The sequence below is a fragment of the Rhincodon typus genome, chromosome 5 (genome assembly GCF_021869965.1).
Source record: "Rhincodon typus isolate 14 chromosome 5, sRhiTyp1.1, whole genome shotgun sequence".
Lineage (NCBI taxonomy): Eukaryota > Metazoa > Chordata > Chondrichthyes > Orectolobiformes > Rhincodontidae > Rhincodon > Rhincodon typus.
The window spans coordinates 63,791,144-63,804,635 of NC_063336.1; the positions used below are offsets into that span (position 1 = coordinate 63,791,144).

At 37.1% G+C, this 13,492-nt stretch overlaps 1 protein-coding gene across 1 annotated transcript in view; it reads right to left on the reverse strand.

Moving 5' to 3' along the window:
- The window catches only part of med23 (mediator complex subunit 23), a 47,938-nt gene that overhangs the window by 18,160 nt on the left and 16,286 nt on the right, over positions 1–13,492 (reverse strand). The window contains exons 3-9 of the mRNA XM_048597045.1: positions 9,303–9,390; positions 9,066–9,190; positions 7,889–8,000; positions 6,790–6,888; positions 6,223–6,324; positions 3,759–3,828; positions 811–923 (exon numbers count right to left, since the gene is read on the reverse strand). Of these exons, the coding sequence (XP_048453002.1) occupies positions 811–923; positions 3,759–3,828; positions 6,223–6,324; positions 6,790–6,888; positions 7,889–8,000; positions 9,066–9,190; positions 9,303–9,390 (709 nt within the window). The remainder of the gene's footprint in view (positions 1–810; positions 924–3,758; positions 3,829–6,222; positions 6,325–6,789; positions 6,889–7,888; positions 8,001–9,065; positions 9,191–9,302; positions 9,391–13,492) is intronic.

The window sequence follows — 13,492 nt, forward strand, 5'->3', positions numbered from 1 at the left end:
GCTGCTCCTACGATGCTGCTTGGCCTGCTGTGTTCATCCAGCCCTGCACCTTGTTGTCTCGGATTCTCCAGCATCTGCAGTTCCTACTATCTCTGATTCAACATATGTAATAACTTTTGTACGGCATAAAGAGATTACTGTGAAAATCCTTATGCTGCAGATTCTCAATGCTCCATTACAGGCCATGATCTGGATTAGAATGTGCACCTACCTGCTGAAATCAGGAATTAGTGAATTCAATTTATCTGGCGACAAGATCCTTTATTAGTTCATCTTACTGTCAAGAAACCTCATAAAACATTTGTTTGGTGAGGTATAATTGTTCACAGTGATGAATAACAATTGTTGCCAAATAGCTAGCCTGGTTTTGAAAAAGTGTGGAATGCTAATAACCAATTATGTTTATTTTAGAAAAAAATTGAAAGTTGTTTTAGGTTCCACCCGTACATGTCATGCCCCAATATTTACTTCATATTTTGTTTTTTAAGCAATTTGATTACTAGTGTATCTCATTTATTGGTTTCCTGTCTAAGAATATATACTGTTTGGTCAGTTTGACAATATCAGAGTGTCAGGAATCATCATGAAATTACATTGCAACTAATTGTACATCAATCCTGCCAAAGTTCTTCCCACTGAAATCACTAGGTCTTTCGGCACAGTCTTCTTAAGAGGCCAACAATGTGCACCCTTGTTTTGTTATTGACCACAAAACCTAGGCTAAGATCTTGAATGAGTGAATTTTCTACTTGTCTAATTTTTAAAGATATGAATGGGGAAATCTAAATTAAGTCAGCTGCACACATTTACCTTATCATAAGGCAAGAGTCCTCTCAGAGGAAAGCGAAGCGTTGTTGGATCCAGCTTCCAAGAATTACAAATTGCACCAGAATTGTTCACTACTGGTAAAAGACTGCAGCGTCCTGAACATTAACACAGAAAAAGAAAAGCAACGGTGGTCAAAATTATCATTTAATTTTTACATTATTCATACCATACAAATAATTTCAGTTTTTAAACAATGAAGGAACACGAGGTTAAATGGTGACAATATTCAATTCTAAAATTTAGAGTCCAGTAGTTTTAAAACAAGTTATTTTAAATTCGGACAAGGCACCATTTTTTCTCAAAAATCTAATGAAATTCAATGCAGTGAAAGAGCAAGTATATATGTAACTAATCAATAAGATTGTTATTCTTTGCTGATTTAGTAAAAGCATTTAATGACAATTTACATTTAAGATAGAAAAATGTTCCAAAGCAAAGACATTACAAAAAACGATACCGTATCTAAGAGCAGAGATTAGAAATAATGAACTGCAAATGCTGAAGATCTGAAACAAACAAAAACAGAAACTGCTGGTGAGATTACAAGTTTAGTGAAAGATGTGAATTAAGGGGAATAGGACTGTATAGTGTCCTAAAGGAGACAGGGGAGTAGAAGATGTCAGAAGAGGATATTTCAGAAATATCTAAGTAGCTGAAAGTGATAGCTTCTACGATAAAGTAATACACTGATGGGCAGAGTAATGGGAATGAAATACTCAACAGGGCGGGGAGGATGGTAGTTAGAGATAGGGAACTATATTTAAACATCAAGGAGAATTTTAAATGAGGTGTTCGGTGATTGGAAGTCTATATACCATCGTGATTAAATTTCAAATGCACATCATTGGCTGTAAAGCACTTTGGGATCCCTGAGATTGTGAAAGTCAGCATTTAAAAGCAAAGTTTTTTTTACATATAAGTCAGTGAGCACAATGGGTGAATGTGGCCTATAACAACAATAGATACAAGAGCTCTGAAGAAGGGTCACTGGAACAGATATGTTAATTCTGCTTTCTCTCCACAGACACTGCCAGACCTGCTGAGTTTCTCCAGCAATTTCTGTTTTTGTTTCAGATTTCCAGCGTTTGCAGTTCTCTTTTTTCACAAGAAGCTGTTTTGGTTAAATTGGAAGCTCACGGACAATAGGAGGTTGGCCAAAAGAACAGGAGAATACATGAGGCATGGATAAGGATTTCAGTGGCAGACAAACTGAGGTTGGAGATCTGAACAGCAATGTTCCAAACTACCCTACTATATATCTTTTGTGATGTAAAGCTCAGAATCTTAGTTCAGAGTCAAAAAGACCTAGAGTGCAAATAATCTAGTGCAATCTGAGATAGTGACAGAGGAAGGGAAATAAGACATCAAAATAGTGTCTTAATTATTCCAATCAAATGCGGGTCAAATTAATTTCTCACCAACAATTTTGTTCCAACTGAAATCTAGGTCTTGGCTCAAGAACGGAACAGCATTTTGAAATGATTACTTTAGTTCAAATTTCCTCAAGTCAAATCATGTAACATTAAGTTTTAATACACATCAAATTCCCATCCTGCAGCATTATGTACATTACCAAATTTAAATTACTCCATAACTACAATTCATTAAACATTAAAATAATGATCAGTAGATTACATACAGAGAGAAAAATGATTAAAGTAGTTAAACCATCATTCCCAGAAGGTTATTATGTTTTTCTTTTTTAATGGAGTCCACGATCCTGGCAAAAACCTGTTTTTTCTACCCCTCTACTTGCTCAATTTTTGATATTTCACTTCTCCTTCGCTATTTTTCTACAAGTGCTCATGCAATCTCTGTGTTAGGCACATCTTCTAATCCTATAGTTTTACTTAGTAATGCTTCTTGTCCGACACAGTTATCACTTCGCTATGTTAACCACAACGATCTTCCATTGAATCAAGGGATTTTCATATTCTTTTCTCCTCAACCCATTTTCCCTGGCTCTATTGCTCCTCATAAGCTACCGAATTGTAACAAATCCCAGTATTGACATTACAACATCGACTCACATGTCAAATTTACTTTCCTTGCCATAGACAATGTCATAACTGTTGAATCTTTTCTGTGATTTCTGTTTTAACTTTAAGATCAGAGAGTAAAACCATGACATTTGCTTGTCAGATGCTGACTAATATGCTGCAAAATTCTATTTTCTTTCAGATTCCCAGTATTTTTCTTGTACTAGTAAAGCTTTAAATTGCTTAGCGGGTTGTTAATGAAAAAAAAAAATCACAATATTTGAGAGAGACCTGACTGACCGCAGTAAAATTAGTGAAGTATTCTGGGGGTGGTTTGAGAGTACGCAAGCATTATATGGATTTGCTTAGGCAAAATGGCTAAATTTTCCCCTTTTCTTACTGAAGGTACGTATTCGTATATAGCATGTCAGCCAATGCCCATGCATCAATCCTGTATTCAAACAATCATAACTAATCCTTCAATGCTTATATCTCAATAACTGGAGTTAAAACTGGGACATTTTATGTCAGCACTTAAATGCACAATATAAATCTTAAAATACCATGCACAAAAAAGGGCATAGGCAAATATTGTGGATATACAATAAGGCTCTGATGAAAAGTTGACCTGAAACACTGATGCTCTCTCAATGGAGGCCTCATGATCTGTTGAATGCTTCCAAAATTAACTGTTTTAACTTCATATTTCCAACATCAGTAGCATCTTGTACAGAAGGGAATGTCAGTTTCAATGTGAATAACTCAAGTAAGTAAGGTTTCTAAACCCTACTTATGGGAACTAATCAAATACTTCACTATAAATCAGGAAGGAAGCGACTTTCAATCTTCACTGATTTGAACTTGAAGTTGTAAAATTGAAGACAGACATCAGGTTTCATCACTTGAGATTTAAAGCATTTATAAGTCCAGAGAGAAACTTTGCATTCTTACCACAGATAGAGTTTATTCGTGCAGTAGGTCTAAAGCTGTCGACAAAATCAGATGCAAGATTGCCTAGTAACTGAAAGTAAAATCCCAAAACAAGAACTTTTTAGGTAAAATAGACAAACAGAAAATATCTGTTAAAGTTTACAGGAATTAAAGCAGTTTGCTAAAACACAGTTCAGTTACCAGATAGTTACAAAACAAAAGCGACTTGCACAGCAGATGTGGGCTTTTGTACAAGATGTCTATATTTAGACCAAAATAGGATGATAGAAGTTGGTGCACATGTGCTATTTCATAGGTCAGTACCTACACCTGAAACTAAGTGCACTAATTCAGGTCATTTAATTGTATCCTTAAATTCAAAATCTGTCAACACTTCAAAATGTTTCCTTTTAATTTAACAAATATTATTTTAAAACAAAATGCATTTTCATTCCAAGTAGAGTTTTAAAAGTATGTATCACGTAAGAATCACACTTGATAATTTCGCTGCTCTATTCTTGGAATATGCTTGGAAAGCTGATAACCTTACATCTGTCAACTATTCAAATGAATTTACAAACACGACATTCCGTTTAATAAAAAAAAGTATTTTGAAATATTATTTCATTTCCCAGTGAGTTTTAACGCTCAATTTATGCCGAGTTATTGCATTTACCTGAAAATTAACATTCTGTGTTTAATCGTACAAGTATCAAGCTGATGATATGACAAAGGACATCACGAGATTTTGTTCTTGGTACACAGAACAAGATTATTCCCCTGCAGACTGCCCTGACTAGAATCAGCATTTTTTTTATGGCTCACTTTTTGTACTCAGTCATATTATGCCAAATCTGCCAAACCTGCCAAACACTGGGAGGTCAATTATTTCCAAAGTTGAAGGTCATCATTGTTATTTAAAGGAGCTTTTTAGGTGATGGACAAAGTCAACACTTGTCACAAGACATGGGAGTTTGAGGAAAATTAACCAGCTGGACAAAATCAAACAGGATCAGGCCAAACAGTATTTCATTATACCAAATAGATAGCAAATTATGCATGGCATGATAAGGTTCCCCCCCATCCTGATAAACCACAAGTGAAGCTGCATACTGCAAGGTTCACATGCATTCCCATCTGTAGGACACATATTATTACTGTTTTTTGAAATACAACTGTTGTTGGATTATCTGCATCACCATAAATGTTAATTTACCCACAGAAGTCATGATGTAGAGTGGATACTCGGGTCTCAATTATTATGCTCTCTTTAACATCAGTTTTTCATGAAACCTGCAGCATTGACTCCATTCTTGGCAAATATCATTGCAGGTATATCTGAGAGATTTTGGTGGCAAGTTTAAGATGCGCCCACTCAGTGACACTAGGAAGTATAAATGAAGAGAAGTAGATAGTAGTGGTAAAGAAGTAAACTTATGGTTGCAGAATTAGTCTGTTTTCTGGAAGTAAGGAGAGGCACAAATATTCGGATATCATGAGGTCTATATTTAAAAGAAGGATATTTTGAAGAGTGATAAATGCGATGTGGTAAATTTTAATAGAGGGCAAGGGAGAGGGATTCGGAGCTCAATTATTACTTGAAAGATTAAATTCTAGATTGGGTTGAAGAAGAAAATAATCTCGGAGTATAAACACAAATTTTTAAAATTGTGCCACAACAACGTTGCAAGGCCATTAAAAAAAAACAAAGCAAGCATTTAGCTTCATTTCTAGAAGGAAGGAATTGGCTTTAGAATTTCTAGAGGGGTAGAACTGAAAATTGTGCACCTTGTATGAAATCTGTACAAAACATTGGTTAAACCACACACTGCTGGTCAGTATATTCTATCAAGAATTAGAGGCACAGGAGAGGGTGCAAAGAAGATGGCACTTGGCATCTTATACATATAAGGAAATGATTGACAGACTGGATCACTTTTACCTTGAAAAATGTAGTTTTAAGACCTGACCAAACAAAGGTATTTAAAATTATGGCAGGTTTTGATAAGAGCATATACAGAGAAAATATGTTTTCTTGTGAGGAAGTGTATAACTACATTCAATGTGAAACAATCACCAAGTGAGATAGGGGTTTCAGAAAAAAAACTTTTTGATCCAAAGCATTGACAGAATGTGCTCCTCTGTCAGATTGAAGTAATAGTACCGATGCACTTAACGGGAAGCTAGACAAACTCATGTGGGAGACGGCGATAAGAGACTATGATGATAGGCTTGAATGGGGCATAAATGCTAGGATGGACTGGTTAGGCTGAATGGCTTCATATGACTAATCAAAGCAAATATCTTTCCTTCTATAAAATTAATGGTTACCACAGAAAATATCAAGTGCATTCTTTTCCTGTCAGTTTCATCTATTAAATGGAACACATATCTCTTACTGACAAGGTTCTTGCACCAATAAATGTGAAGATTATCCTCTGGTTTCTCTTCTTTCCAGAGAAAAAGAACAGCAATGGTCTCTTACCCAATGAGACAATTTCCCTTCAGGATAAAGCTTCCTAATCTCAGTAACTGCAAAATATGCTGGTAACAGACAAGCATTTCTGTCCAAGATGTATGCCACAACCTGGAAAGAGTAAAGCAAGGAACCTTTGTTTAGATTAGATCAACTTAAAACAAAAATCTTCTTCAGCACAATAGTCAAAAACTGTTTGAAAAAGACCAATTCTACTTATTTATAAAAATATTAACTAAAAGAATGTACTGCTAATTTTGCACATCGGGAAAAATGTCTGGGTTTGTAATGTAAGCAAGGAACTTGGTTCAAAGAAAAAACAGATTGGAGAGTTGGTTCTATCGGGTTAAGAACCCTATTTCAGACCCAGGTTCTCTTCAAGCTCAGTTCCCAATGAACTGTGCAACATTGACGAATTTACATCCCAATTTGTTTTCTAGACTAATAAAAGTGAACATCCTCCTTTCCACAAAATTATTGCCAACTATGTAAAACATCATATGCATGATTTTCCTGCAAGTACAGCTGGAAGCAATTTTTAAGATCAAATACTGTAAAACATCACTAGAAACTTACATCTTTAGCTGTTTGTAGCTGCTGTACAACAGCAGAACTGACTGTGTTAGGGATAGTTTGAATCTTCTCTAGAATTGCTTTCAACAGGTCTCTTACACCCTAGAACGAAAGAGTAAATTGGAAGTTACAAGCTGATCAACAAATACTCCTTAAAATGCACTAACTCTATGCCCCAATAAGCTTCTTAAAATAGCAAAGCTCACATAAACGTTAGTTAAGGCACCAAAAAACTATAATTTGTGTAGTTGCCCAAGAAACCTACAGGTATTTCTTTGTCCATTCAAATAAAATGAAATATCATAAGCAACATTTATTAGTCTGGAACTTGCTGTCAGTAGTGAGACAACAGCATTCACCACTGGCCTTGGAAAAAGCTGCCAACAAAGATCTAATCATTTCTCTACTGTATTTTTATCCCCCTGTCCCAACAGCAGTTTAAAGCTGGTGCTGTAAAGGGATGTAACAGCTGTCAGCATGCAGATTAGCAGGCAGTCATGCTGAAAAATTCACGCAAAGCAAACCAGGAAGTTAAAATTACTTAATATGCTTCATTTTTAATTTAAAATTAAAAGCAAAATAAGTTATGATTGGATTAAGATAGAAACTAAATTAAGACAAAATTAATAAAATTCCACATTTGATTTTATTTTGTTATGCAGGGATTTGACTTTCCCCAAACACAAAACTGGCTATTTGTGCCTCAGTCTTTTTTTAAAGCAGTAATTACGAAGCTAGAACATAATAAAAAAAGTCTAGTTGCCCTTCATTCAATGGGGCACAAAATTTTTTCATGATTATTTCAAGATTAACAGATTAAGCAGAAATTCTGTCAATGCATAGATTTCCTGGTGATTTCAGGCATAGGGGATTTGCAAAATGCAGCCTCTGGAAATACGTGACAATCACGGACAGCGACCTCGTGAATTACACATTCAGACTCCAGAAGCTGTCAGTTTCAGTGGAGTAATGGCAATCAATGTTGATAATTTCTTCATCACTACTACCACAAAACCTAAGCCATTACCACCTCATAAAAGTGAATTACAAATCCTCCTGTTTATAACGGCAAGGCAACTTAAATCAGTTTTTTGTACAGTACCTTGTAGTCAACGCCACCTATTATTTTTCGAATGAGTTTAAACGTTAGAGCCCAAAGTTGCATTCTTTCCCATTCCAGACTTTCAGAGTTAATTAAAGACTCGCAGACCAGTCTGCGAAACAAATACAGAATAACCCTTTGGAATGTTATATTCAAAATGACACCGTCCATAACTTACATAAAGCACAGAACTATTGTTATTACACAAATCTGAACTACTAAATACAGATTACAGTACTTCAGATTTTGCTTATAGTCAAAATACTATGCAAAACAAGTTTCAAGGAATACGATCACAGATATGTGGTGAAGTTCACTTCTAATGATCACATTGTCATCAAACAAATGAATCAAATCCCTTATCTAACAACGTAACATCTTATTTCACCTCTGAAGCTCTATTCAGTTAGTGCTGGAAAACAAGAAACCATTCTAAGGGGGAAATTAGAAAGAATGCCTAAAGATGAACAAACTTTGGAGACAAAGTCATTGCCAGCGTAGCATGTTTTTAACTAACTACAGGACAGAGTACAAAGTTGACTGTAAACATTGTGGCTGCATTTGAATTTACCTGTTTGGCATTCTTCCTTCTTGACTAATTCATCATTCCTTCAGAGAATTTTATCTCTTCATAAGAAAGCATTTTCAGATGGTACACCAGAAATAAAGTTGCAATTGGAACGGCTTATCAGAAATTAGAAAACAGCTGTTGCACTGCTCCAAGTGTCAGTATCTCTCATAACAGTACAAACCAAAACAGTAACATCAAATGCTCAGCTTTGCATCCTAGACACTCTAATGGTATTTTAATGTCCGTCAAATAGATATGATGAAATATATTCCACCACCAAGATAATACTGGAAAATGCCATTAGAGGACTTTAATCTGGATTCCATTTAAAGATAATTTACAGAATGAAAAGGACAACTTGGTGCAAAAAACCTCATTGCCAGATGGGAGCACAACAAAGGCCACAGTTGCTCAGATTTAAAATGAGTGAAGAAAATGAAAGTGGAACTTATGAAGGAAGCAAGTAATATATTTAAAGCTACTGTGCAATATAGCAATTGAATTTTTAAACATGCAATATTACATATAAAGCTCTATATTCCACTTTAAAGCAATCATGTTACTACAGTGTCTTTTTAAAAATATTGTTTTTTTTGTCAGCTGTACCTGGGTGGTAGCAACCCACTTTCAACTGCCATAGCCAAGCAGTCATACAGAAAGGAAATCCTCTTGGGGTTGTGCTGTCCATGAATGAAACGAACAATCCACTGCACACACTGCTCATGGGATTCCTGATGTTCAAAAAATATGTATCAATATACATTATACTACTTATAAAGTTTGCAAAAAGCTAGCCAGATCTGGAAATATACTTCAGACAACTGCTAGTAAATAGATTCTAACCTGAGGAAGATTTGTCCAGAGTTGCCTGAAAGCTCCAAGGCAACTAATCAGCTTGGTTTTCTCATCTTCAGCTGTGTCCATAAACATACTGTGAAAGATAAATAAAATAGTAGGTTAATTTCAAATGTTCTTAAGGTACATTCATATAGAAAGCTTCAGCAAAAGATAATAAAAGTAAATAAGTGTTAGTGCCCAAAATCTATGCCGAAGAAAATATTTGAGAACAATTCTTCAAATATTTAACTGCCCAAATAGTTAAACATTACAAAAACAAAATTGCACCTTGCAATGTAGAGAAAAACTTCTTGAAATATGCTGTCATCCTCCCTAAAGAATCATGGAAACACTGAACAGTAGCAAAAAAGAAATTTAGGCAATAACCAACACGTGTTTTGGCTTAAAGAATGATTTGTAATTATAATGCATTCAACGTCCACCAGTTATCTCAAGGACTTTATATCCAAACAAGTACAATTAATTCCTCGATAAGACAGTTATCCGGCTATATTCTTCAAACACTCATCAGATTAGAGTCAGAGGCCTTTCAGCCCATCAAGTCTACTTCAGTCAAAACAACCACCTAACTAATCACCTAACATTTTCCAGCACATGGCCAAAGCCTTATATGCCTTGGCATCACATATGGACCTTAAATACCTAAGGTTTGAGGGCTTCTACCTCGATCACCTTTACAGGTACTGATTTCCAGATTGCCACGAATCACTGGGTTAAAATAAAAAATATTTTCTCACATTGCCTCTAAACCTCCTGCCCCTTACCTTAAATCTATGCCTCCTGGTCCTCAATTCCTCCACCAAAGGCAGATGTTTCTTTCTGATTACTCTGTCTATGCCCTTCATTATTTTATACATCTTAATCATGTCCCTCCTCAGTCTCCTTTGCTCCAAGAAAAACAATCCCAGTCTATCCAATCTCTCTTCAAAACAAACTCTCCAATCCAGGCAACATCCTGGTAACTCTCCGCTGGTTCACATATTTAGACAGTTTTATAACATGTTGAAATGCAAATAATAGCATAGCGGTATAACAGTACAGTGGTTTACCTCTGTGCATGGAAATTAATCTCGAGACTCCATATTGCAAAGTTAAATAGTTCACAAAAAAAAAACTGAAATTTGGTCGAGAGGTTGAGAGAGATGGTGATTAAGTAGAGCTGGATGTCTTGGAAAGTCGACTATATGCACGGATGCTGTCAATGAGGAATGTGACACAATTTAAATGTCACTCCACTTCAGGATGTCAACATAGTAATTGAAAATAAAATAGAAAATGACAAGAGGCTTATCAGAAGGAAATAGGCATTCCATAAAAGGAAAAAAAAAGTAGATGCTGACTGTTGATTCACCAGAAGAGTCCAATAGATGGAAAGCAACATTTCTTTCAATATCTCCATGGTGCATGGGGCTTTTGCCCTCTACTGCATGGTTCCTTTAAGGTTTTCACTTCACTACATATCTTAAAAGGGGCTGTAACTTGGGCACTACCTGCCGTCCCTGCAAGACACCATATTGCTATGTTTCCATACATTTGTGACATTTAGAGGGAATGTTGGTGGGAAATGTGGAATGAGAAGAGGAACAAAGAGATTAACCCTATACTGATGTTGGTGAGGTTAGTAAGACACACTAAGCGTTAACATTTGATTTAATGAGCCCTTTAGAAAATATTGAGAAATGCAGAAGTAGGAGTTATGTACATACTTAAAGCTTGAGACAGCTACAGAAAAGACTGAACATAATGAATGGTGACGAAACAAGGGCACGGATTCCACAATCAAGTACCAAGATTGTAGAATTAAAAGATAGTGGATCTACGTTAACAGAAAGGGAATAAAGCAGGGCCTGATGGGAGCCAAAATTAAGAGCTCAGATTAATGGGTCAAACTCCAAAGCAGCTGACAAAGCACTGATGCTTTAGTGAGTAATGGAGTTCAACGTGGAGGGGAGGGAGGGGAACCTTTGTTTTTCTAACTTTGTCAGCCGCTTAAGGCAGTAAAGTCGTAAAACTGCATGAGAATGGACAGCCAGCCTGCTGAGGTTCAGCTCTGTGCTTCAACAGCTGGTCGGTGAGTAACTGATAAGTTATTCTACTTTTCCGAGATTTTTCAAGTTACAGTGTGGTAAGCATACTCAGCCAAATGTAATTTACTCTTTCCATTATGTGGGACATTATGTACACACTTTGCAGTCTAGATGAACACATCTGCAGGAAGTATCAGTGGTTGTATAAGCTGGAGCTCCAGGATTCCGAACTACAGAGGGTGATAAAAATATAGCTGTGCATCTGTGACACTGCTACGTGAACAGCTCATGTGGCCTCATACAGGTTAGGAGTGCACAGGCAGCTAGCAAGTGGGTAGCCACCAACAGTATAACAGCATATCCTGCTTGCTAATTAGTTTTCCAATTACGATACTGGTGAAGATAATGGTTTCTCAGGGCCAATGTCAAGTCCTTGACTCCACAAGCAACTCAGTCATACAGGAGACTAAAACAGCAATGGTGGTAGTGGACTTCATACACAGGGGATCTGACAGGCACTTCTGCAGCAGTAAACGTGAGTCCAGGATATGGTGCTGCCTAACATAAAGGCAAAGAAATTCAGCAAGTATCCTGCAGCTGGGAAGAGAGAAACAGTTAACATGAAGTCTGGTTTGACTCTTTGGATTTCAGAAGAAGAGACATACTGGACTCAAAACTTTAATTCTATTTCTCTTTCCACAGATGCTGCCAGACCTGATTTTCTCCAGCACTTTTTTTTATTATTTCAGATTTCCAGATCCGTAGCATTTTTATTTTATTATGGTGTGCTGCCTCTCATGGTCTGCATTGCAGTAATCACAGGAGTCCTTCCGGTGTCCTGTGCTAGTGAGCATAACAGGAGATTCTGAAGAACAGTCACTGGAGTCAAAACATTAACTCTGCTTTCTCTCCATGGATGCTGCCAGTCCTGCTGAGTTTCTCCAAAAATTTCTGTTTTTGTCTCAGATCTATAGCACCCACTGTTCTTTATTTTATTATACAATAGGAAGATGGATTGATTGAACACAAGGCTGGAGAATACGGAGGCATGGGATTGAGGGTGATTTAGCAATTTGGATCAGAAATTGGCTAGCTGTAAGAAGACAGAGGGTGGTGGTTGATGGGAAATGTTCATCCTGGAGTTCAGTTACTAGTGGTGTACCTCAAGGATCTGTTTTGGGGCCACTGCTGTTTGTCATTTTTATAAATGACCTGGATGAGGGCGTAGAAGGATGGGTTAGTAAATTTGCGGATGACACCAAAGTTGGTGGAGTTGTGGATAGTGCGGAAGGATATTGCAGGTTACAGAGGGACATAGATAAGCTGCAGAGCTGGGCTGAGAGGTGGCAAATGGAGTTTAATGCGGAAAAGTGTGAGGTGATTCACTTTGGAAGGAGTAACAGGAATACAGAGTACTGGGCTAATGGTAAGATTCTTGGTAGTGTGGATGAGCAGAGAGATCTCGGTGTCCATGTGCATAGATCACTGAAAGTTGCCACCCAGGTTGATAGCGTTGTTAAGAAGGCGTACAGTATGTTAGGTTTTATTGGTAGAGGGATTGAGTTTCGGAGCCATGAGGTCATGTTGCAGCTGTACAAAACTCTGGTGCGGCCGCACTTGGAGTATTGCGTACAGTTCTGGTCACCGCATTATAGGAAGGATGTGGAAGCATTGGAAAGGGTGCAGAGGAGATTTACCAGGATGTTGCCTGGTATGGAGGGAAGGTCTTATGAGGAAAGGCTGAGGGTTTTGAGGCTGTTTTCGTTAGAGAGAAGAAGGTTAAGAGGTGACTTGATAGAGACATACAAGATGATCAGAGGATTAGATAGGGTGGACAGTGGGAGCCTTTTTCCTCGGATGGTGATGGCTAGCACGAGGGGACATAGCTTTAAATTGAGGGGTGATAGATATAGGACAGATGTCAGAGGTAGGTTCTTTACTCAGAGAGTAGTAAGGGCGTGGAATGCCCTGCCTGCAAAAATAGTAGACTCGCCAACTTTAAGGGCATTTAAATGGTCATTGGATAAACATATGGATGATAATGGAATAGTTTAGGTTAGATGGGCTTCAGATTGGTTTCACAGGTCGGCGCAACATCGAGGGCCGAAGGGCCTGTACTGCGCTGTAATGTTCTATGTTCTATGTTCT